The sequence below is a fragment of the Mytilus trossulus genome, chromosome 4 (assembly GCF_036588685.1).
Source record: "Mytilus trossulus isolate FHL-02 chromosome 4, PNRI_Mtr1.1.1.hap1, whole genome shotgun sequence".
In the NCBI taxonomy this organism is placed as follows: Eukaryota; Metazoa; Mollusca; class Bivalvia; order Mytilida; family Mytilidae; genus Mytilus; species Mytilus trossulus.
The window spans coordinates 56,210,870-56,238,534 of record NC_086376.1 but is presented as its reverse complement, the minus strand read 5'-3'; the positions used below and the strand labels follow the sequence as shown (position 1 = coordinate 56,238,534).

General features: G+C 33.7%; 2 protein-coding genes across 2 annotated transcripts in view; one reads left to right on the top strand and one right to left on the bottom strand.

Moving 5' to 3' along the window:
* Nucleotides 1-4,618, bottom strand: part of LOC134715579 (ubiquitin carboxyl-terminal hydrolase 3-like) — a 28,086-nt gene extending 23,468 nt beyond the window's left edge. The window contains exons 1-2 of the mRNA XM_063577847.1: nt 4,260-4,618; nt 2,511-2,571 (exon numbers count right to left, since the gene is read on the bottom strand). Coding sequence (XP_063433917.1) covers nt 2,511-2,571; nt 4,260-4,344 — 146 coding nt within the window. The 5' untranslated portion in view covers nt 4,345-4,618. The remainder of the gene's footprint in view (nt 1-2,510; nt 2,572-4,259) is intronic.
* Nucleotides 4,619-16,075: 11,457 nt separating this feature from the next.
* On the top strand, nt 16,076-22,465 carry LOC134715578 (raf homolog serine/threonine-protein kinase Raf-like). Its single transcript, XM_063577846.1, has 3 exons — nt 16,076-16,232; nt 18,625-19,525; nt 20,205-22,465. Exons 2-3 carry the CDS (start codon nt 18,647-18,649, stop codon nt 21,231-21,233), a joined length of 1,908 nt encoding a protein of 635 aa, XP_063433916.1. The 5' UTR covers nt 16,076-16,232; nt 18,625-18,646; the 3' UTR covers nt 21,234-22,465.
* The last annotated feature ends 5,200 nt before the right edge of the window (nt 22,466-27,665 follow it).

Here is a 27,665-nt window from a genome sequence, read left to right as displayed (position 1 = left end):
TTAGAAAGATCATATCATGGGGAACATGTATACCAAGTTTCAAGTTGATTGGACTTCAACATCATCAAAAACTACTGTTACCAAAATCTTGAACCTGAAACTTGCACTATCATTTTCTATGTTCAGTAGACCATGAAATAATTCAAATTGGGGTCAAAACTCTAATTTGGCATTAAAATTAGAAAGATCTTTAATATCATAGGGAACATGTGTACTAAGTTTCAAGTTGATTGGACTTCATCAAAAAGTTAACCTGAAGCAGGACGAACGGACAAACAGACATACAAACAGACCAGAAAACATAATGCCTCTCTTCTATCATGGGTGGTAGGTGGGGCATAAAAATTCATTTGTCCACTCAAAGAAAAAAGTCACATATCATTTCTCTAACATTATCGTCAGTCATCTACATCAGTTGTAATATATTTTTGTATGAAACCTTGTTTCTATGGTCTGACATAATGAAAGTTTGTTCACAACTGTTGTAAAGGTAATATAACAAATATTTTCAAATGATATGGTTTTGTACTCAAAATTATCAGTAAAAAAATTTATCACCTCTAAATAAAAGTTTAAAAAGTAATTGAATTTTGCATCAATAATATGTCCTGACCTCAAATTTGGTTAGATATATTAAACTGCATATACAAGACTTGACAAATTTTTGTACCAAAACAACTTAATTCATAATTCTCAGATTGGCTTTACAAAAAATGCCAGAACTTCAGATCATATATTTATTTTAAAAACACTGATAGACAAATACTGTCACAATAAAGAGGGCAGATTATATACTTGTTTTGTAGACTTTCGCAAAGCATTCGACAGTGTAATTCATATAGGTCTTAAACTGAAGCTTATTAATATGAAAGTTGGTACTTTATTTTATAATATTATATCAGATATGTATAACAATAGTCAAGCATGTGTAAGAGTTGGAGCTTCTCTCACTGACCCTTTTAGCATTAAATTAGGTGTAAGACAAGGAGACAACTTGAGTCCTTCATTATTTAAAATTTTTATAAATGACTTCCCATCTTATCTTGACTCCTGCCTGGATGCAGTTTCTCTGCACTCCGAGATATTAAATTGTTTGATGTATGCAGATGATATTGTGATTATGTCAACATCAGCCACAGGGCTTCAAAGTAGACTTGATCAGCTAGAAAAATATTGTGCTGACTGGTGCCTCAAAGTTAATATTAAAAAGACTAAAGTCATAATTTTTAATAAGGCTGGAAGGAAAATTCAAGCGAATTTTCGACTGCAGAATAACTTGATTGACTGTGTCGCTCATTACAAATATTTGGGTGTTCACTTTACTGCATCTGGAAGTTTTCATCTAGCTAAAACTGAACTTTATAATAAGGCTCTTAAGGCCTACTATAAACTTAGAAAGGATTTTATCAATTTGTCTCCTGGAATAAAATCTTGTGTTCATATTTTTGATCATACCCTTAAACCCATTCTGTTATATAATTCAGAGGTATGGGGAGGTTATAATGTTTCTTGTAATAAATTACAGTCTTCCTTATTTAATCTTGAAAATATTTTTAAAAATCTTAAGTGTGAGAATCTCCATCTTAAATTTTCTAAGTTTATACTTGGTGTACACAAAAGGAGTGTCAATTTTGCTGTATTATCAGAACTGGGGCGTTTCCCCTTACATTATGATATTGTAAAGTCAATTGTAAAATACTGGTATAGATTTGAAAATCTTACAACTGAATTCTGTCTATTGAAAGATGCTTATAAATGCAGCCAAGAGCTTCACAAATCTAACATAACTTCTTGGTACTCATTTGCTAAGAAAGTATTAGAAGTTTTTGAAATTAAACCAGAAGTAAAACATTTCGGACAATATAAATTTTTGAACATATCTAGCAAATTAATTCACACTAAATATATTAGCAATTGGTATGCTAGCCAAAATAAAGCTTCTGATGGAAAACTGTTTAATTATGTGAAATTTAAGCAGAATTTTGGTTATGAAAATTATCTTTCTTTGATAAAGGACTTTGATTTAAGAAGATCTACATGTATATGCAAATTACGTATTTCTGCTCATAAGCTTCAAATTGAAGTTGGACGTTTTTCAAATATTCCACGAAATGAAAGAATTTGCAAAAAATGCTCCTCTGGCTGTGTTGAAGATGAAATCCATTTTTTAACTAACTGTGAAAATTTTAAATCAGATAGAGATGCTCTCTTTGACTTTGTTTGCCAAAGAATTCCAAATTTTTCTTTACTGGACAATCAGCATAAATTTATTTATTTATTAAACTGTGAAGACAATCAGGTCCTTAATGCTGTTGGTAAATTTATTAAAGTGAATATGAGTTAGTAATTGTATTGTTACTGTATGTAAAATAATGTTTGTATCTATGTATCTATCAAATTAATATTCTTTTTCCTTATTCATGTATGCTCTGTATGCCCCTTGTGGGCCCTTAATTGGAAATAAAATATGTTCTGTTCTGTTCTGTTCTATACATGTATTAACTACTCACCGCCCACAGTGTATTTTTCCACAATTTGTGCAAATCCATGGATTCTTTTCTGTGTTACATACTGCAGCAGAAAAAAAGTTGATTTACAATTCTATTATCAAACATGAAATAGAACAAACTTTTAACATTAAAAAAAACACGACTTCAATGACACAAATACATGTACGTTTATAAATATCTTTGCAATACAATCTCAAATATGCTACCTCCTCTAGAAGTTTTCCATACATGCTTATCTCCCTTCATTTCCACATGTTCATACATGTACAATGTTTATAAATGAAATTGTGTTTGAACCATCCCAGTTTCTCAAAAAGTCATGGTCTGATGGATTTTACCACCAAAATTTGCAAAGGACAGACACAATTTCTGGTATTTTGTGATAGAAAAAGTATGGAGGAGCAGCAGTTTCTCTTTCAGCAATCACCAGAAATACAAAATTTCGAGAACTCTGCTGTACCTGCTCTTTATGGCTTTTTAGCTAAATTATTAAAATATGTGCAAAATAATATTGTAGACTTAGTAGAGAAAAGTAATTTTATCTTCACGTTCTGTGATTTATATATGCAATTCTATATGCATAATAATTTTTACACAACTTGAATTTGAATGATGCCAATACTATACGAGTTTGTAATTTTTACCTGTTTTGAAAATTGTATATTTCATAACATTTTTTTATTTATTTTTTCTTACATGTACATTTTATTCGTGTTTTTTTTTTGTTTGATATTTAATATGTTTTTTATGAGGGCCTCAGGGAAGATTAGTTTTATAGCTTACTGTGTAACCCTCTTTAATAAAGAATTATTATTATTATTAGTGATTATTCAAGTATGCCTTCATATTATCATCTTAATTTTAATGAGTCGAATGCTTGCATATATAAATGTATGTTAATGACTGCAATCAAAAATCTTTTCAAAATTAAACAAGGTGTGCTGAAATCTAATTTTAGGTGTAGATTTCATGTTCTTTGTCCCTCTGGATTTTCCAGTTGACTGATACATTGGTGCATATGTCTGTGTTTACATAGCCAGACATTATAACAAAGCAAGTCAGAGATGGGGAAATTTCAAAGATGATAATGGTAAAACATTTAAATTTTTCAGACATTGCATTGGTATTGATGTATAGACAACTGTCTTGGATGTTAAGCATGGAGGTTATTTATAATATTGTTATATACATGTTAGATAATATGACAACAGACTTGAACAGTCATGGACTAATTTGTCCTTGTGCAAGAGATATTGAAACAAATTCATTCTGATATTCCAATTCTGTTTTTTTTTTTGCAGGTCCCCAATCTTTACTACTCTACCAATTATACTTCACTAAAAGATGATCAAGAGATTTGATTATTTTTTAGTTAGAATGGCCTTGCTGTGCCTTTTGTTCTTTGAAATGGCCCCTAATCTTGACTTTTGAATGGCCATTGTTTTGATTGCTCACAACTATGTATAGTAACGCTATAAATAAATCCTTTGTTGCAAAGCTATGTCAAAGATGTAGTTTCAAACACACATTTCAATATCAATGTATCGACTTTTAAATTCCGAGTAACAAACGATTTTAACTAAATCTGACATTTGGCCATTCAATGACGGCGCGTGACCTAATTTTTCAAGCACATGGTTCTTGAAATTTTCTGAAGATGGAACGGTTCAGTTACACAACAAGATAATAAATTGCGATTCAATAATAAAAGGACATTGATATCTTTCTGGGAAATGACAAATATCTCACCTGCACAAACAAAATGTGTTTTTGTGTCTGCAATTGTAGGTGGCGCTAATATTTGCACGGCTTCTTCTAGGTGCGGACACTCCATAAAATGCAAAATGTAGGTATTTTGTTGATACTGTGCTTGGACAAATAATAAATGCAGTCACTAATGAAATACTGCGTACCACTGTAACGGAACTTAGCTCTAAATGATCAACAGCGATTCCTCAGACTGCGTGTCGTGCATATTCCAGTGCTAAAATTATTCCGCCTTTCATTATGATTTTATAATCATGATTGAACAACTATCGTTCATGTCAATAAGGAAAATAAATAAACGAACTATATTCATTTAAGAAATCGTCTTCATTCTGTGTGACAATCAATGGTAATGTTTTTCAATGCAAAATTGTTGGTAACTATATTTTTAAACGTAGTTATTTGGCTAGATCATGTGATCACTTTTACGCAAGTCTCAAAAAAAGTGCGATTATCTCCCTTTGAAATGACTGATTAGGCCATTCAAATAAAATATTGATAACAAGTCAGATAATCCTGGTCAATCCTAGCATGAAAGAAACCAAGATGCTTCACATATATCTGTCTCCCGTCTCCTGAAATCAGCTATTATAAAAAGGGGGATAGGTTCATGCAGATAGTCCATAGATGTCTACAGTATGCATGTGCCAAACTCCAGGACTCCATACAGCGTTATCGTTCGGGTCTTCCCTGAAGGTTATTTTCGTGCACCGTTTTCGGCCTTTCTATTTCACGTGTTTTCGTGTTTTGATGTTTTATTTCTCGTTTTCTCGTGTTTGGTTCGATGTGCGTGCTTCGTATTTCCCCTTATTAATTTTCCGTGTTTCGTGTCGGTCAATCTCATTAAAATCCGATGTTCTGATACGCTACCCTCCACTAGGTTCTGATACGCTACCCTCAGAACATCGGATTTTAATGAGATTGCGTGTCGGTGCTCTTAATTTCTCGTTCTTGCATTGTTCCTCATTTCAGGATTAAAAAGTAAATTGGAACTAACCCAAAGTCAGTGAGTTACAGTACCTTTTGAAACTTGTGTAATATAATAGAAAGTGATACATGTATATTTTTACCATTCTACTTTCTATTGTATATGTATGCTATACATGTAATAAAGTCCATCATGATAAAAAAAAAATCAAATCAGATGCAAGTAGCATATGCTTAAAAGTGACAACAAGGTCTTTATGTCCATTAACAATGTCTACATGATCACCAAGAACGGCTGAGTAATAACTGATCTTAGTGCGATCGTGGCCTAGTGGGACCGTGGTATTAAATTGCCGTATATTTATAACATTTAACGTTATCAAAAAAGACATTCGTTTAATCCTTTGGTATAACTTAGTTATTTTAGCATTACCCATGCTTGTTAACTATTTTAATAGGATAGGTACTGTATTTTGTTATTGCTTTGTTCATGGTTTCAAGAGATTAATGAGTCAATACACAAAACAAAATATTCACGTTTTATTAACATTTTCTTTTCTGGACATTGGTTCACGAATAAAGCACTTTGCATGCAGTGAGTTTATCATATTTTAGACAATGAGAGTGTTAAAAAAATTATAAAATAAATATATAATTGTTCTTAAACACAAGAACATGTACAAATTAAAAGCGTAATATCACAGCGAAATATCTATCAATATAATAAAAAAAAAAGAAGGAAAATAACTTTATTACTGCATGCCCGTATAATTATATCAAATTTTTTTTTTTTAAGTTTTCTTTTCGCTAAATTTATTCTCCTTGTCGCTTCTTGTTACAATAAGAAAATACAGTATGATTTCAAATAGACAAGACAAGACAAATACTTTATTAATAAGACAACTGTCCATTCTAGACCAAATGCCGTAAATGTAAGGTCACCGTACGGCCTTCAACAAATAAGCAATCAATAGATATGATAATATACAGGAAAAAACGACAACCAGTACATCACAGACTGTAGACTTTATATGTCGTTACCACAAGATAGTTATCTCGTTCTTTCATACACGTAGCCGAATAATGCCACCGTATTATCGAGATTCGGAAATCTCAAATAATTAATCGTTACAGTTATTTTGGGAAACAAAAAATTGTCAAACGCAGTCGTTTTTCAAACGTCATTAAGAAAATGGTCATGCACCAAATATTACAGTTCATGTCTAAAACGTTCACGTAAATTTATGACGTCATGTGTTAGAACAGTTATTGACCAATCAAATCGGTATATAGAATTTAATCTGCACGCGCTCAGGATGACCCTTTAACCCGAACTACGTCGTTCGGGTTAATAAGGGTCACATGAGCTGTGCAGATTAAATTCTATATACCGACTTGCTTGGTCCATAACTATAACATAATGATAATTATATTATAATTGTATTGTAATGTCTCAATGTTGATCTAATTATTATACCACCCTTCTAAAAAAGTGTTGGAATATTGGGTTGTCGGACAGTCCGACTAATGGGTTGTCGGACTAATGAGCTGTCGGAATAATGGCGTGAAACATTTGAGCTTTACTTGGCTGCTGATGGTGACCTTTCATTTTAGGAACATAGATATAAGAAGATGTGGTATAAGTGCCAATGAGACAACTTTCTTATACTATACATTTTTGAGTCCCTACAATCTTATGTCAGAATTACAGTAACAAAACGATCCAAAACATTAAATTAAAAAAAAAATGATGAATTTTTAAATTCTCTCATGCCAATCCAGACCAATCTTATCATTTTACATGTACATTGTATTTCCACCCTTTTTGTCGAGCCTGCGAAATTTATTAATAAAGCGGGACATACCGATAATAGATTACGGCGTCGGGGCCCACATTTAGATGCAGACTTTTGTTAAAGTTTGTCTTAGACATCAGTAACTTTGTCAGCCCTTCATATAATTTCATGAAATTGGACAGAAGTTGTTTATGACCAAAAGACAGTATCCAGAGTGAATGTTTGAAAATATTTTTTTCATTTCAGTCCGTTTGTTTACTAGTAAATAGACTTTTTTTTACAATTAACAAGTAGATACAGTCTAGGGTTAGAGTTTTGCTGAAGTTTTTGAATGGCTTTTTAAAATGTCTGAAGTAAATGTTTGAAAATATATATATAATTTTATTTATACATGATAGTATATTTCTGATGAATGGACTTTGAATATACCAGTTCACATTTACAGAAAGTATTGGATTATATTGTTTGACATAACAAAGTGAACCTTCATGGATTGTTATGGAAATTAGATAGAAGCTCATCTTGAAAACCAAGAAATAACATCTAAGTTTTTTTTTATTCTGTAGTTTACTGATAAATGGATTATTCTTTCAGTTAACACTACACTTTTACGCTGACAGCAGCATAACATCGCGAGAGAAAGGGTTCCGATTTTTCTTATAACATGGAAGCTTTTTCGGTTATCGTCATTATAAAATATTTTTTTCTTTGTTCATATCTATATCCATTTTGCTATTTTGCAGATTAAATATGTTTAAACTAAATGGCTTTCTTTTAATTGTTTATATCGCTCTTTTCTTATTGTTTAAAACTGTAAGGCACCACTATTTAGGTTATGTTCGGTAATTGTTCCGTTTTTGACTATCGTACCATACTCATTTACATAGTAATAATAACATTTGCAAAAGCGATTTCTATTCTATATAACTATTGAAACAATTCTAATGGGATTTAGGACCGTTCTGTGTTGTTGCATACCCGAAATTTGATTGTTCAAGTTCCAATTTTATGTTTATTTTTCATCTATTGATTTCGAGGTTTTAACAAATAAGGCATACCAAGCTTATAGAAAAAAAAAATTCGTTGACTTAAAATATTGGTTAGTACCCACGAAATCCATGCAAATTGTTATCCAACGTCGGAACTTGAATATTGAATCCCACGTACTCAGTATCAAATAATCTGACAAGTTTTTTTTTAATAAATATACCTTATCCTTATCTTCATGAAAGAGTGCTGTTTTTTTTTTTTTTAAATTAACAGCTACTGATAGATTTTGATAGTTTCAAATGCCCTCGAAATCAAAAAAAGAAAAATATAATATTTCAACCGGAGTTATTATAATTGGACAAACAAGCACTCCCTGCCAAAAACGCGGACGTGACAGAAGACACCTTTTAGTAGCGTCAACAGTAAACATTGGTATAAAATTTATTGTGTAGATGTTTGTGTTCATATATCACCAACAAATGGTTTGGTCCAGATATTTCTGATTGTTCTGTTGAAAAAACTTGTTATACATATGAATTGTAAGTACATAGCACGCAATTTTCTTTTGTTTTACTCGAAAGTCAGCGTGAAACGAGGTCAAAGTTGGAGAAATTTACCAAAGTCGTTTTTTCAAGGCGTGTTAAAAACGTATCTGCAAACTTAAATATGCCCTGTCTACCAAGACGGTAGCGAGATATGATATATGTGTCATTTAAATTATCACTGATTTCAATCCTTCCCTGAAAACCCCGTGTCGGCTAAAAATTTGGCGTCGGTTGTACCCCAAAGTATGCAAGGCGACGGCCATCTTTTATTTAACGATCGCTTTGCGACAGGTTTAACCACACGTAAATAGCGTTCGCGATTCACACGCAATGTACGACTATCGCAAAGTACGACTGTTTTATGAAACGGAATTTTAGCGTTACGTTTGGTTAACGTTCAAACGTACGCTAACGATCGTTTTATGAAACGGCAGCCTGGTATTTTTTTTCTTTTTACGATTTTATTTCTCGTTCTTCGTTTTCTCGATTTTTATTTTTCGTGCTACGTTTTTGCGATTTTTATTTCACGTGTTTCCGTGTTCAGTACCCCCTTTACCGCCCTCTTCCCTTTCTCTACAAAAGAAGCGTAGCAAGATGTCACACGGAGTTTGTGCATGTGCATGTCAATCTTTAGTATATAAAGCCCCAGTCTCACTAGACCACTAATCGCACCACGCTCACCGCAGTTCTGATCGTGGTGAGGTCGCGGCCGGGTATAAGCGGCATGAAAATGTACGTTGCTTTCAAGATGCTCCTACGTCCTCATCCAGTCACGCTTCTTCAACGATCCCGCTACGATTATACCACGTTGTCACAGCGCTTATTCTGCGACCTCACTACGCTTATCAAAATTCTTACTACGCCCACACCACGAGTTATCCGATTGCAACTCGATCTTACCAGGCTTCTACTGCAATTATAGCACGTTACGTTCATAGGTCACGATATTACTAACGTTACGTTCATACCGCGATTTTACTTAGTTCTCAGCAATAACGTCAAAATCGTGTTCCATATCAATACAGTTCCATTCCTTCTATTTCTGATTAATACGTAGATTTTTCGGAAACAATACAGTTAATCCACCAAAATCTACTAGAACACGGTGGGAGTGGTGGTAGAGGTTGACATAGAGTCAGAGGCTGACGCGCGGAATCCAGGGGGGGATCCGGGGTTGGAATCCCCCCTTTTTTGGGGACGATCAATGCATTTGAATGGGGACATGTAGTTGGAACACCCCCTTTTTTGTCCTGGGTTAGGACCCCCCATTTTTTTAAACGGCTGGATCCGCCCCTGAGAGGGAGCCCTTATAGTAACGAATCCTGATCTAGCAGAGATGTCGTTTTGACCAATCCAACCAATATACATCCTATTGCTGGTCCATCAAGCTCAAATGACGATAAGTTTAGTGAACGATAGCAGAGATGACACAGGTCTGTCAAAAGATATTGGAAGCTGTGGTCTGAGTTCCAATGAGACAACTCTCCATTCAAGTAACAATTTATAAAAGTAAACCATTATAGGCCAATGTATAGCCTTCTACATGGGCCGGAGCCTTGGATCACACCGAACAGAAAGCTATACAGGGCCCCAAAAATTACTAGACTAGTGTAAAACCATTCAAACGAGAAACCCAACTGTCTAATCTATATAAAAACGATAAGCATGCTTGAGCCGTTTGAGAAAAGGGACAAGAAGTCCTAATTACATACAGACAAACAAAACCTGGAGAGATTTAATATATTTTATGTGAATATGACAATGAGAATGATGATCGTAGTATGAACGTAGTCAGGTCCTAAGAAGATCGTGGTGAGAACGGCAAAACGAGTAAAGAGTACAGAAAAAAATACTCTGAAATTGATTTAAACTTGAAAGGACTAGAGATATTTAAAGGGGTTCTAATTCTAAAATATAAAAGAAACAAAATTATGGGCGAAGAAATAAAAATACATATTTAAAGACCCATATTCAAACCGTTATACATATATATCATCGAAATTAAAATATCTTTGTTTGTTGACATTTTACCCTACGTGTAGTTCTCCAATTACTCAGTTCCATTGACTTTGACACCAATCAAAATAGAATAATACATCATGCAACATTGCAAAAAAAAATGTGTAATCCTCAGGACTAGATTACCTTAGCTGTATTCGGCAAAACTTTTAGGAGTTTTTGGTCTTTATTGCTCTTCAACTTTGTACTCTATTTGGCCTTTTAAACATTTTTTGGTTCGAGCGTCACCGATGAGTCTTTTTTAGACGAAACGCGCGTCTGGCGTAAATATAATTTTTTTATCCTGGTATCTATGATGAGTTTATTTGTTAAGTCTTAAGTTTATTTTCGCTATTTAAAATTTGTAGGTTTTCACTAGCACGAAATTTTGAATAATGATTTAAAGGAAACCTTAATTTCAGAGACATGTATGGTACATTTGTATTTATATATATATGTCTTTTAGAACATAGCGTACAGATGTCAGTTTATATAATAAAATTTTCAACCATATACTTAAACCAACAAATGGATTCGCTCCTTCCTACATGGAGGAATCAGAGCGTAATACTAGAGAGAGCTGTCTCCACACAAGTACCATTACTCTCTGTAGTACCCCAAGGCACAGTTCAGGGACCTTTACTGCTCATGGCCTATATCAACGACATGCTAGAAACAGCATCTACATAAGAGACCAAATTATTCGCGGATGACTGTCTACTCTTTCGTACCATCACTAACCATGCAGGCAGACAGTGAACTTCTCCAGAAAGACATAGCAGCATTGGTGGACTGTGGAAAAAATGGCAAATGTGTTTCAATGCCAAAAAATGTAGATTGTTTTATACAGTATAACTTGTCAGAAGGTCTTCATTTTTGCACATGTCTATGCCAGATTTTCTTGTAGAGGGTCAAGGGCGTCTATTGAAATTATAGTCTGAGGAAATTGAAGGCAACTTTAGACCTGAATCCTTTGCTAAAAACATTAAGGGAAAACTTTTGGTCCCTGGAAATAAATTACTCGAGAAGATGAATTTAGCCCCAAAAAATGCCGTGTAGAGAAAAATCCCCTTGACTGCATAATTTAAGTCAGATACATGATAAAACCTAAACCATCTACTCCAAAATAAGTTAAAATTTGATCATTATCAAAGTTTATTAAAGTAAGAATATGGCACCATATATCTAAGTACTCAAGGACAATTTTTTTTAGCCCTCCCCCTTTTTTCCAAAATCTGTTAGTTTTTGTTTTCTATTCATTTCACGCTGTGTATTACGCCAAACTTCAAATTGATATTTTAAAAGGCAAATAAAAGTTAATTTTAGCAATTCTATTTTTGTAAACCATTTAGAAAGTGCATGTGACCACATAATTTATCTATAACAGATTACTGATCACATCATCCTGAGATAAATTTGTAGAAATATATTGTAAATTCGGGCTTATGTCTGAGAGTGATTAGGTAAGTCAAATTCGAGGGAAAGAGGACACCATTGCTGTGAAAAAAATGGAAGATGTCCGTCGTCATCCAATTCGTGATAGCAATCTTAAATCTTTTGAAGGGATGCTGTCAACTTCCCCACTTAGGACTTTTGGGTAATAGCTTCCTAGTAAGTATAAACTTCATGCAAGTTCTGAAAGATCGTATCAACTTGGAGATATATATTCCATATGCAGGTTCCTCTGGAACGTTGCTCAGTGGCGGATCCAGAGGGGGGTTCCGGTGGTTCGCACCCCCCTTTATTTTGGCCGATCAATGCATTTGTATCGGGACATATGTTTTGCATCCCCCCCTTTGCCCTGGGATAGCACCCCCCCCCCCCTTTGGAAAATTCCTGCATCCGCCCCTGTTGCTATATATAGAAATGTAAAGTTCACAACTGGGAAGTTGAAATCATCTCTTATGTAGTAAAGTTTTGTTAGACAATAACTGTTATATAAGCCAGGACAGAACCAGATTATACAAATAACATTAGCATTCCATTACTATAGCCCTTATACCACTCAAAATAAGTATATACGTGAAACTCATTTGCATTTCAATTGAATATTTATCCATATCTCCATATTTTTAAATTTTTAACGCTTTCCCAAACATCTAAATTTTCTTGTGTGAATAGACATGTAAACTTCGAAAAATTGTCTAGAATTGAAAATTATTGCAGTTAATGAAATTTCAGTAAAGCACTCAGTTCTATCATAGATGAATACCCATACATCTATGGTTCTATTTTCGACATATAGTGCCAGTACATTCAGTCACCAAGTGTATATCACCCTCAACTTTATTCAATGTACAGTATATAAACATTTTCTATGAGTTCTACATATTTATCAGTCTCTATCTTTAATGGATGAGCACTTATTCTAATCTTACAGATTGATTGTGCTAATCTAATATATTTAACAGATCCAATTGTTTTTCAAAACAAAATAGAGTTTAAAAGAAAAAATAAGCATTGAGCTTGCCTTTACTTGATCTGATTGAAATATATTTAGATCTATTTTCCTTCCAGAAATGGAGAGAGTTTCTATTTAGCTTATTTTTGATAAATGTTGCAAAGTAGTAGATACTGGTTGGGAAGTTGATGTAATACATATGGATATACGAAGGTGCGGTATATGCGTGCCAATGAGACAACTCCCCATCCAAGTCACAATTTGTAAAAATAAACCATTATAGATAAATATAAATATATCTTTATTCTAAATTAACCATATACATATAGGTATAGAGAAGACAATCATGTACAATATTTACAACAAGACAGAATAAACAAAATAGTTGCTAAGACAATATATATATGAAGTCTGTTTTAGCCAGGAGCACATACACCTGTGTTAATAATCTATTTGACGAATAGTAATATGTGACATATAATGTTTCATGTTTTCTTCAAAGTATTTACATTCTAATATATAATGCAATTCATCGCCAATATCATTGTTTTTACATAGAGGCCGTTTGTTTCTAACTATATTATTCCATCTACTTTGTTCAGAAGGAGCTTGTGATTTGTGTCCTAAATCTACAGTAACACCAGTTAGACAGTTTGTTCCCAAGAATTTCAAAATAAATTTCTTTTCCCAATTATTTTTAATATAATATTTTTCAAGTAAAGAATGCCAGACGTGTACACACTGATCTTCATTAGTATGAGTTTGATGAATGAAACTAACCATTTGCAATTTATAAAAGATTGCGTTTCACACACATTTGAGATACCACATTCGTTTAGAATAGTCAGAGTTTGTTCTATTTAACCATGAACAAATGGTAATAGGTCTAAAATGTTTGAGGTCTAACTTGCTACCTTTATTTTTATAAACAGGCTTAATGTAACCAATTAGCCAACTGTCAGGAATAATACCAGTGTGAAATTTAGAGTTGGAATATTTGTATTTTCTTCGTCATCTGAGGCGACGTTCAGACTTTTGAAAAAAATCGAACAATTTGTTGATAGGGATGTCAGGTTGGTCCCTCTTTTTCTACTGTTAGGTAGTTTCCAATACTCTTTTCATTTATTGGATCTCAATGTGTAAATTTTCTTTCTTTGTGCAATAATTGCTTTATCTACAATTTTTTTGTATTTCTCCGAAGGTAGTGGTTTGCCCGGGTTCTAAACTGTTGTTCTTAAATTTTCTTTTGAGGCCAAAGTACGGTCATCATCACGGAGCCTTGACTCACAACAATTAATGTAAAGGCCCCCATAAATGACATGTGTAAAACCATTCAAATGGGAAAACCAACGGCCCAATCTATACTAAAAACGACAAACGAGAAACACTTAACTATGATTATAAATAAACATTAAATAAAAAAACACATAACAAATGGTATCAACAGGTCAAATAAACAAGGACCATAAAGGTACAATTTAAGAGTACTCGCAGATACTGAATACTAGTTAAAAGCGAATAACAATTAATAATACAAAATCTTGCACCACAGAGACTATACAATCAACTAAAACACATCCCAGAATTTTAGTATTTTAACGTCATGGACAGTCAAATAAGACATGACTTGTAGTTGTAGTACAATGCCAAAAATAAAAGTATGTGTGTATGTACCGGTACATTTTTTTTAAAAATACAATCTATGCTTGAGAACCATGAGTTCATTTGTTTAGGGAGCTACCATTTAATTTTTATAAGGCTAGGATGAAAAATTTTGTCCTGCATTTATTTTAGCTGTAATCTCTATCCTGCCTTTTTATTTTTCACTCTGTTCGGTCCTGCCTTTTTATTAGTTTATCCTGACTTTTTACCTAAATTGTCGTCCTGACTTTTTTTTTTGCAAGTGTCTCATCCTGCCTTTTTTTTTTAACTCAAAACTCCTGTCCTGCCTATTTTTTTCAAATTTCATCCTAGCCCCCCCTAAAAATCAAACGATAGCTCCCTTATTAATGTAAAGTTCTAAACAATACATATAAATAAAATGTTCTCAAAATTATCTAGTCGATGGTATAATTAAGGATCTATTAGAATTTACAAATGAATAATCTACCCTAAGAAATGCTGAAAATAAATATTTTGCAGCACTAAATGCAGAATAGTTGTATGCAAATATATATATACAAAACAATTTTTCGCGCAATTCAAATACAAGCGAGCTTCTAAAGCGATGAAAATGAATAATCTGTTAGGAACCCAAACACAGAATGTTTTTACTGGAACAAGTAAACGGTGACAGAACCTCTCGAGCAAGATGCATGGTCTTACGGTCTCGGTTCATGAATTCCAGCGATACATATACATATATATATACTAGAACACACCCGTGATATCACTGGTCCGTGACTGAATTAAAGTATATAACTATGCGCAAGCCTTATTTGAGTATAAGATTTGTCATCTGATAAAGTCATGCCGATTATAAGATACAGTTATTCTCTGCTTTCAAATCTTTCTGTTTGAACCCGTCGAACTGGAACTTATCAATTATTGGTAATATTAATTATTTGGAAAACAAAAGGTCCTGGAAAGGAGTATTTTTAATCAACAGCATTGTCCTATATTAATTATGAATAAAGTTGAATTCTTTGATTCGCTGTTTTACGTCATGCCCACTAACAAATTAAAAACTGTACCTATACGCCTTATTTTTAGTCCAGATTTTTAGTATTCGTATTGTTATCTTAGAAAGTCTACAATAGGTAACAATTTGACAATTTAGGAGTGTCAACCCTGTGATTATGACCCGTGTATATAGCATATTAATCCCGAATACACCGTTTGGTGGTGCGCCGGTCAGATGCGGAACGTACAGATAAGGTAATAGGTAACAGGTGAATATACTATTGGTATCGGTATCGGACTCGACCCGGAACTTCTTAATTATTGGCAATATTAATTACGTGGAAAACAAAAGGGCCTGGAGTGGTGTAATTTTTAATCTACACCTTTGTACAATATTAGTTATATATAAAGTTGAATTCTGTGATTCGTCGTTTTAACGTGATGACGGCTGACAAATTGGACCTCGTAATTTTAGTATTATAGATATAGATATACTATATAAACGTGTGTGTTGTTTGTGTAATACGCATAGGTAGTCTCACATTGATATTGTATATTTATTTTTAGAACGGTAACTGAAAAACCCAGAGAAGTTCCATTTATATGCGGGAAAATATTATGTCTTATCGCCAAGACATCGACTTGTAGATATTGATTAGTGTTATTTCTTTAAGAGGTAAGTCAGTGTGTAAACAAAAAATATCGCAGACGGTCCTTCTGAAATTTCATTCGATCCTGACATTATGAGGACGTGTTCAGTAAAAATTATGTTTCCCCGAGTAGAATCTTGAAAAACTTCCTCAAAATACGTGAAGTCGTTCATGAATTGGAAAGCAGAAAAAGATATGCTGTCGTTTCTTATAAAACTCATTCAAAATTGTAATGTCATATAAAATTGCTATGATTAGTAAAAGTCAAATTGGGGCCTCAATTGGACTGAGACTGAGCAGAAAGAAGCCATACTCTCAATCATGTCATGTATTAAAAAGTGGCAGTTTCGGCCGGAAAATCAACAGACTAACCTAGTTCAGATTATTTAATGGATTGAAGAAAACAGACAACAAATGGATTAACAATATTATACTTGCTATTTTAAAAAAGTTGTGTTTAAAACATAATTTTATATTGATGTATGTTATTAATAATTAACGAAAGAAATGTGTGAGCATTGATTTTGACAAAGTGTTCACGAATATTTATAACGTTATACGACGTGCTTATTTTCTGCAAGTCAACGAACCATGATGACCTATGACACCCCATAAAAATACAAATTTGACACGACTTTTACGCTTCATTGTTCATATGCTATTTGTTGAGTTTTTAAAGACTAAATTTAATTTTGAGAAATAATTAAAATTTAAGTATAATTGAATTCCCTTTAATTTTCACATCCTTATAGTTTATTACATAAAGGTCGTATCAACACGTGCATTTGAATGAGAGAGAACAGTGTTTGATATCTCAAAATTATTCTAACGTTAAACCCCTGACCCTGTACGTCAGATTTATATAAAGATTTTTATATCCCATTAACAAAATTATAACTTTAGTTTGTAGCTTTCTAACTCATAATTACGATTTTTTTTAATTAGCATTCACAATATATTAAAAAATCCTGACGACGAGTCAAACAAAGTATTATATATCTGTTAAGTCAAGGATGTGATTCGTATTAACGCATGTTTAACCCACATTTGCGATTTTCGAAACTCATATTAACCCTTACCATGCGGTGACCCTAAAAACCGTTATTTGGCTCCAATGGCGTTCCATACTTTTAGAAGTCCACTTTATGATACTTATTTTAAAATTTATGTATGTCCCGTCAACCTGAGGCTATCCATATTCACGTTTCTCATGTATAAGTAGCATTTTGAGCACAAATACGGACTTAGAAAATTGAAATTGGCTAAAACTCGGTTTTCTGGAGGGGTAGGCTTCACATCTGTATCTTACACAAGAAGTTCAGAGGCATAAAACTGGCAAAGATAGTGCAAACCCACGGCCATATAACTACTGATCATTATTATTAATGAAATACGCATAGGAAACAACTACTTTCGGTTTTGGGTCCATTCGAAGTAAAAAAATCGGCAAAAATCGTGAAATTCGGTATTTTGGGTCCAAATGACCTTCTGTAGACTGATGAATCAAGATCAGATTCACTCCGATCTAACAACTGTTGGGGTCAATTTGTTCACTAGGGTCCACTCTACACGCAGGCTACAGCTGGATACCTGAACCAGCAACCCTGGGTCTTCTGGGTCAAGAGAAGGGGTGAAAAATCGGCAAAATTGACGCTTTTTGCACCTGATGACCCTCTTTGGGGCAAATTTCCGCCAAAAAAAATCCGCCTCCTCACCTCGACCACCCCACCCCGTGATCACCTATATTAGATTTAAAGAATTCAATATGCTACAGCAACAGGGCTTAGCTCATTTGCATATAATTTGCATATTTTTGCAAATAAACGAAAATTAGACATTTTCTAAAAACAATTCCGCATGGTAAGGGTTAACGACTTAAAATATAGAATCTATAGATTTTGCTGTAAAATAATTTGTTTCATGCATGGTATACCGACAATACAACGTCATAACTCTATTTCCGACCAGCTACTGGATAGTACCACAGCGGGAGGGTAATGAATTTCTGTGGTAAGCATTCTAAAGGCCGAAAATGTCGTCTGAAACATGAAAATAAATGAATTCGATGAAATACGCATTGGGGACACCCACTTATCGACCCATTGTCTTGGTAGTTCTTTATAAAATCCCTAGCCAGAAAAAAACTACCGAGGCAATCGGTATGAAAATGTATCAAATAAAAGTCGGGTATACCATGAAACAAATTATTTTACAGCAAAATCTATAGATTCTATATTTTTAGTCGTTAATATGAGTTTCGAAAATCGCAAATGTGGGTTAAACATGCGTTAATACGAATCACATTCTGGACTTAACAGATTATACTATTAGATGTGTTGCAGAAATTTATAACAACACTTCTAGACTGTCACCTGTAGATTTATACATTTTCTGTAAATAATTAAAATGTTCCTTCAGTTTCAGATTGAAATAAAAAAAGATGCCGAGAACGTACGTGGATAATTCTATGAATAGAAGTTTGGGTAGAGTCGGGATGGCCCACGGAAGCATGCCTGTTTCCCGTTCAGGTGGTGGGGGTGGCAGTAGTTACAGTGGCGGTGGTGGTAGTTATGGTGGCGGAGGTAGTAGTTATGGTGGCGGTGGTAGTAGTTATGGTGGCGGTGGTAGTAGTTACAGTAGCGGTAGCAGTTATGGAGGAGGAAATACAAAGACATATGTAGATAACGCTTCCAATCGAAGTTTAGGTAGGGTCGGAATGCCTCATGGTAGCATGTCAGTATCTCGTTCTAGTGGGAGTAGTTATAGTTCTGGTGATACTAGTTCCAAAACATATGTAGATAACTCGTCTAACCGTAGTTTAGGTAGAGTCGGAATGCCACTTGGTAGTATGGTTGTCTCAAAGAGTGGCTCAAGTGATAACTCGAGTCGAGCATCTAGCAGTGGGACCAAGTCATATGTCGATAACTCATACAACAGAAGCATTGGACGAGTAGGATTGGAACATGGTACTGCTGTGGTATCGGGCAAAAGTCCAATGAATTACGGAGAAAAAATATTCAATGATAGTGGTATTGGAGCCTCGTTCTGCGAATCTCCGTCACCATCACCTGCCGCCAAAGTCTATAAAGATAATCCTCTCAATCGTAGTCTTGGACGAGTTGGTTTGCCGCATGGTTCTGCTGTACATTCAAGAAACTCGTTTGCACCAGCACCCCCAGTTACTAAGAAATACGTTGACAACGCTTTCAACAGGTCAAAGGGGAGAGTTGGAAAGCCTCTAGGATCTATGTCTATTTCTAGAAAGAGTAACACAACGTCTGGAGCTTCGGATATATACAGAAATTATATGAGGAATCCTGTAAGTTTGTATTATTTTTTAGCCTTAGAAAAAATATGGATTTGTTGTAATTTCGTCCACTAGTTTGCAAGTATTGACTTCGAATTTTTGTTGAATTTTGGGAAGAGATCACGATTTTTAATGTAATCACGAGTTTTGAATTATTGTTTATCATCTATAATAGACAGTTCTTGACACGGAGAAATTAAAAACAATTAGTGTCTTATGTTAAAAAATCAGTTTCATAATTATGGAAATGTTTCTAGCTTTGCCTGTAACATTGCAGATGGCTTGCTATTCACCGTTAAAGTTAGTTCGCCATTCATTGATTTATTCTAAATGTATCCTTGTGTCTTTGCTTAACAAATAATGTCATTTGAACGCGTCTTCTTACATATTTTGCCAGGGTGTTGTCAGTTTTTTTTTGTTGCAACATGCGTTTTGAGTGTCCCCTTGATATATTATCATATATTAGTATGTTTTTGTCTTTTCGTCTACTTTTGCTTTTTTAATGTGTTATTGGTTTCTTTCGAATTATGAGTTTTGAGAATTATGAGTGCTATCTAGGTTTCTTGTGGACCTCTTTATTTATGTTTTTTTCTCTGATTACAAACATTGTGTGCCGGAGAGGAGTATCACACTACTGTACTGTAAAGTAACATATTAATGATTGAATTATATTTTGAAATTAATTTTGCAGGTAAGAGAAATCGATTTCTCAAGAATGGAAATAGATGAAGAACAGCAATATGAAGCTTGTGACGTGGCCCTCAGTCTTATACATAGAATGGAGGAGGTGATGCGATGGCAGAAGGAAACAAGTACGACACGTGACCCGCACACTTCCGATCGGGTACTGCAGAACTACAGAGGGACTAAAATTGATTTTAAAGACATTGAAATTATGCAGAAAATCGGCTCCGGTGGATTTGGTGACGTCCATTTTGCTAAATGGAGAGGAACAGTAGTTGCGGCCAAAAAACTTCGTGTTCAGAGAGTTTCAAAGCGTAGGTTGAAGGAATTTACAGATGAGATATTTCTTCTCTGTGAATTGGAGCATCCCAACATAGTAAAGTTTATCGGTGCTTCAGTCGTCACTCCAAATTTGTGCATTGTGATGGAATATATGCAGATGAGTTTGTTTGATGCGCTACATATCAAAGATGACATAGAGTTTTCAGAGGAAGAAAAAATTGAAATAATTCAGCACACTGCTCTTGGTCTAGAATACTTGCATGATGCTAATATTGCTCATTGCGATATGAAATCCCAGAATGTTTTACTTGACTATGTTGCTGGTGAAACCCTTGTTGCTAAGATAACAGACTTTGGACTTAGTATGATGAAAAACGAAACTGAAACGTCAACTTCTGCAGGTGGAGATTACGTCCGCAACATCGGAACCCCTCGATACTCATCCCCAGAGAATTTGAGAGGTGAAGATCTTCAACTTCGGGATTTGAAGATGTCTGATATGTATTCATATTCCTTGATTGTTTTCGAAGTTTGCTGTGAAGATGAGCCGTTTTATAAGTTAACCTACCAACAGCTGAGAAAACAAGTTGGCGAGTTGGGCCTTACTCCAGAAATACCTTCCGACGTCTCTCTGCATAGTAATGTGCTTCGTCTGCTGAATAAATGTTGGGACCGTGATCCAAGACGGCGTCCAACCTCCAAACGCTTTGCTGAATATGCACTGCAATTTGATTCTATTTATCAAATTGATTGAAAGAGGACATAAAAAGGAACAGATTTAAGTTGAGACATTCAAAAATTTGTTATATTAACTTTACTTATATCTACAGTCAAGACAGTGGGATTTGATAATGATAAAAAGTTACATGCAACATGTGCAAAGAAACTTGAAAGTAGTTAGCTGTAACATGTTAGCTGTTTGTGTAGTTCAAGAACGAAGAATTGTATTGAATGTTTATGTTAGCTGTTATTTTTTTTGTTCAAAAGTATGTGACTAAAATGAATCAAAATGTTTTTGTTAGTGCTTAAAATTATCACGAATTTTGTGTAGAACGATTTTTTTTGTTTTTCGAAAATTACAAACAGTTAATTTTATTCGTGAGAGTGTTGATTGTATATCGTTGCTCAGTAAAGTAAAGACAATTGAAGTTCCTGTATATAACTTAAAAATGCTTACACTCATATAAAATGCAGATGATTTTTACTTCCATAAATTAACTATTATTTATACACAGGAATGAGGTATTCAGGTTTTTTGTTTTGCCTGTAGAAAACATCTATTTTCCATACTAAGCCAGTAAAGGCCAGAATTCCTTGATAACGTTAGTCAGTTAATCTTAATCATTTTGTATACTGTATATATATGGATTGTCTGATAGGAATTATAACAGTATTATTGCAAAGGTATATGATTTGATAATGTGCCCGTATATCCATTCATTTCAGATCTAAAGCAAATTACACATAATTGTGACACCATCTCTACTGTAAAAAAACATCATTTACATGTAAATATAATGATTATAATAATATACTATTACATCATCTATATAATAACATTGAGAGTATGCAGAAATTAGAAACAAAACCAAAGAACGCCATAGATGTCTTGTGTTGCATTATTTGATTTTATGTCATGCTACTGTCATTTAATAATGGGGATATTTTTAAATGTTGGTGTTCTACAAATATATTCTATTTGTATTATTTTTTTTGGCATGGTTCTGTTATTATACCACAAAAGAGGGGCGAAGGATACCAAAGGGACAGTCAAACTCATATATCTAAAACAAACTGACAATGCCATGGCTAAAAATGAAAAAGACACACAATTGTACACATGACACAACATAGAAAACTAAAGAATAAACAACACGAACCACATACTACGAAGCAGCGAGTGTATATATAGCTTTTGATTCGTTCATCAGTCAGTCCGTCAGTGCTCAATCAAATGCTTAAGGAACCAGTCTTGTATTACGACTCTAAGTTTCCGGTGCATGAAACATGGAGTGGAATAAAATAGTTCATTTTTTCTAAAAATAAATAAATATATGGACTCAATTATTTCTATTTGCTTGAAAGTTTATGCAGAATTGAAGACATCATGTTTGCTGTGGGTGGTGATGGATAGTATAAACAACCAACAGGGTTTCAGTTCTTTGTAGCCAAGTGAGCTTTTCTCATCATTTGGCGTCCGTCGTCGTTAACTTTTACAAAAACCTTCTCCTCTGAAACTACTGGGCAAAATTTAAACAAACTTGGCCACAATCATCATTGGAGTATCTAGTTTAATAATGTGTCCGGTGACCCGACAAACCAACAAAGATGGCCGCTATGGCTAAAAATAGAACATAGGGGTGAAATGTAGATTGTGGCTTATACCTCTGAAACCGAAGCATTTAGAGCAAATCTGACAGGGGTAAATAAAGGCAACAGTAGTTTACCGCTGTTCGAAAATCATAAATCGATTGAGAGTAAACAAATCCGGGTTACAAACTAAAACAGAAGTAAACACATTAATTTTAAGAGGAAAACAACGAAACAACAGAAACAATGAAGTGCAACACTAAACCAAAACGACAATGCAACACACACAGAAACAAACTTTAAGATAACAACTGCTATTTTCCTGACTTGGTACAGGACATTTTAAGAAAAAAGGTGGGTTGAACCTGGTTTTGCGGCTAGACAAACCTCGCACCTTTATTGCAATGTTAAATGAAACACTAAAACGATAACACTACATGACAGGACTACAGTAAAAATAAATGCAAGAACATTACGGATAGAGAAATACACAAATAAACACTACAATAGGGATCAATAGGACATTTCGACATGCTAATGGTTATCAAAGGTACCAGACTTATAATTTAATACATCATACGTGCGTTTCGTCTACTTAAGACTCACCAGTGACGCTCGGATCGAAACAGTGAAGAAAGCAAAACAAGTACAACGTTGAAGAGCACTGATGACCCAAAATTCCAAATGAAATGTGCCAAATACGGCTACGGTTATTTATGCCTGGGAAAAGAAAATCCTTAGTGTTTAGAATAATTCGCTTTTTTGCAAACAGTAAATTTATTAAAATACTATATAATTGATGTTCATGTCAATACCGAAGTGATGACTAATCACAAAATAAAAAGGAACACATAAAACTAACTAGGACAGCACATAAAACAGCACAAAAAACCATGCATTGGCACACGATGATAAATCTAAAAAAGTGACATCACAGGTAAAATTGTTTATCAGGTCAAGATCTATTCAGACAACACGTTGTTGTGTTGCTGCCCCAGAATTGGTAATTTTAAGGAAATCTTGCAGTTTTTGGTTATCTTGAATATTATTATAGATAGAGATAAATTGTAAAAAGCAATAATGTTCAGCAAGGTAAGTTCTACAAATAAGTCAAAATGACCAAAATGGTCAATTGACCCCTTTAGGAGTAATTGCCCTTTATAGTCAATTAGTAGATTGTTAACAATTTTTTGTAAATTTTTGTAATCTTTTACAAAAGTCTTCTCCTGAAACAACCGAGACAAATTAAACAAAAACTTGGCCACAATCAATATTATGGTATCTAGTTTTAAAAAGGGGGGGGGGGGGGTCGCAGTTTTTTACTTATAACTCTGAAACTAAAGCAAAAGTATAATGGTTGCATTAATCATGCAACAATTGTAAATAAAATATCAGGTGAGCGAAACAGGCTCATTGGAGCCTGAAGTTATTTTTCGTGGCATGAACCCCTTTTATCTCGATTAAATCACAATTTCACATTACTAATTACATGATATGTACATGAATTAGTTTTCCTATGTACCATTTAACTGAAAAAAGAAAAAAAAGATCAGCTGTTTTTCATGTTAGCATAAGGGGCAATTAATTACAAGAACGCGACCTTTATATCAGATGACAACCTTACATATCGGAAAAGTGGTTTCCAAATGCTAATCAAATACTGTGTACTAAAAGTTCCAGATTAATTGACATAAATAAGATTTGTTTAATACGATCATCTTGTCTGAACGCATTTCAGAAAAGAATCATAACTTAACGCATACAGAAAAAAAATCTATGCCATAAGCTTTCCTCCATTATACAAGAAGCGTGGTGTGTGTGAACTTGATCAATAAAAGTTGTTTATTTAAGGCCTCACCGAATGGCGGATCGACCTAGAGTGATCAGTCTGTCCGTCCGTCCGTAACATATTGTGTGCACTCTATATCTAAAGAACCGTTATAATTTCATACTTTATACTTGACATGTATATTAACCAACACCTAAGTGTGTGTCATACTGTTTGTCCCTAGATCAAAGGTTAAGGTCAAAACCTTTGGTTTCATTTGACAAATCCATGTCCTATGGTAAAGATGATCTTGAAAACCGTTATATTTAAAAGTTTATACTTGACATGTATATTAAGTTTACCAACACCAGCTTTTTTAACCTCATGTGATAACGAATCTCTTTTCTTGAAATTAATTATATATAATTTATATGATAAAAATTATAATAGATAGATGAACACTTTAAATTTTCAAAATGGAATCAGAAAGGATCAACTTACAAGTAAAATGTTGCCGATACAGTTAGAAGACTGTGAGATAATTGCCCCGAAATGAGGATTTTTGTCATGCATTCTATTCTCGTTTACATTGTTGAGTTAAACAGACCAAGGTGAGCGGTTTCCTCAGATTCAAATCAGAGGACAAATATGTTTTTTTATCTTAATATTTATTTTCAATAAAAAAAAAATATAAACCTCAATTATACCCACAATATTTGACGATCTTTAATCAAAATACACGACTTATCCACGAAAATACCTAAATAAATCCCTTGAATGGTCTGTCCTGTTGTTTTGAACTAAAAAAGCTAAGCATTGGAAAGATTTCCGGTATCATTTGGGATTGTAAAAGATTGGTAACGTGATGGAGATTGGCACTCTCTTTAAATGAGGCATTTATACATCTCTCACAACCAAACTGGGCGTGGCTGTGTAATTATAAATCACACACAACCAAACGGATAATACACTTTGGCAAGTTTTAACTGCCAGACAGAAGACCCTTCTCAACTAACATGATCATGATGCACTTTCTTGATTTTGATTTCCTCTGTCCCTTCTTTGGGGAGCAAGACGACTGGTATACTGTGGCTCTTTCCGAATCAAGATAGTTAACTAGTATACTTGTCGTGAATCAGGTATCTTACCAAGATTATCTAACCAATGTTGTAATTAGATCTTTGAATATAGTTCACATTGGCACAAGTACCGATTTTGAGCAAATTAAACATTACTAAATTTGTATTCTTTTTAAACGGGTTTTATATTTTGGGATTAATTAATACACATCCACGATTATTTTCTATATAGATATTAATCTATCTATGTACTACATTACATCGATATTTTAACCTTTGGCATTGTACAAGTCATATCTTCTTTGACTGTCCATGACGTAACAATACTAAATCCATGTGATTCGTTTAAGTGTTATGTTCCGTAATTAGAAACGTAATGTGGAATTTCGATGCTCCAATTTCTGTTTCTCCCGCATGCTAACGCCATTAATATTAGTGCATTTGATTCTAACAGGATAACAGTCTAATAACATTATATACAGCCCGTAACAGAGAAGTGATCGAATTGAAGTTTCTTTTCCGTCAAAATTAGCTACGTTATCGACAAACTTAATTGAGTAGTGACCGAACTATTGTTACCTTAACGTTAAAAAGATTGACAATGCTGACACACTTTCTTGTGTCGATAATCAAGTTTAATACCGATAATGTTGAAAATATTTCTAATAATATGAAACAAAATATGTCCATGCACCATTTCGATTGGGCTAAAAGTAGTTATTTCTTCAAAGTCAGAACAGAAAAAAGGATGTATGGAAGGACGTCTTGATAGTATTATTTCCTTTACAAATTTACACAAAACTAAAAGAAATATACTGGTAAACATTCAAAAAGGTGTTTGGTAGGAATGAAGTCCTTTATTTTTTCGGACTACAATGTGTACCGTATGTGTGATGGATTTGAATTAAATCAATAACTTTAAATGTTTTTCTCATATGTATACACAAAAGGGAGGACCGGTATTTGTAATTCTGTCAGAATATACGTCTTCATCCGTTTTTTCTAGTACAGTTTAAACGGGAAAATTTTGTTGAGAATTTTTTTTAATATGACGAGCAAAACTATTTCTTGCAATGGCACACACAGAGAATTTTTTTTTAGTAAAAATCAGTAAAAAAATATTCTCCAAAATATACCATGGCCAGGACCTGACCGTTTTTAGCAGTGTACAAATGAAAATCGTCCTGAAAACTGCGCTTGCTGTCATTTTGAGGGATCATGCAACATTTCACCTATAACCCATAAAAAAAAAGGTTCTCAATTACTAAAAAGTGTTCTAAAATATAATTTCAAATCAGAGTAAACATATTAACTTTCTTATATACAGTCGAATTTGTCTATAGGTTACACAAAGCTTATTCTTAAAACTTTTGTATCAGGGAAAACATTTTTCTTTGACTTTTAAAACATGTAGGGGAAACGGATTTCCTAACCATTCACATATAATATTCCGTATTTCTGATTTTTTGTTCGATAACGTAAATTATACGACTTTTTTTTTACAACGTGAACTTGTGCCATTTATTTTTGCTGGTCTTTAGGAAGACAATTTACAATTGTGCAGTGAACGGAGGCGCTAATACATAACCTTATTATTCTGTTTGGAAACAAAAATAAATTCCCAGTATATAAATATACATGTATTATATGTCGTGTACATGATTGGATTATGTAGATATAACTATCGCACAGAAAAAGTATCATGGATTTTTAGGCTTTCATATTCAAAGTTTTGAATTCTACCCTTATTGATAACCTGTGGGAATCTCTACAGTTCCTTAAAATATCAATTATTGTTTTGTAAATTGAGTGCCGTCTCCCTGAACATGCTAACACTTAAGTCATATCTTTTCATTTTCATATTTTTTCCCTGTTTGTCTCTGTTGTCTTAGTTGTTGGAACGATTTATAGTGCATGGTATCTAACAATATTTACGAAAACTTTCTGAGAATTATGAATATTTCTTCTCTGTCAGATATGGATCATTACCAATGATAAAATGAAATGCCGTACATCACATCTTATAGAG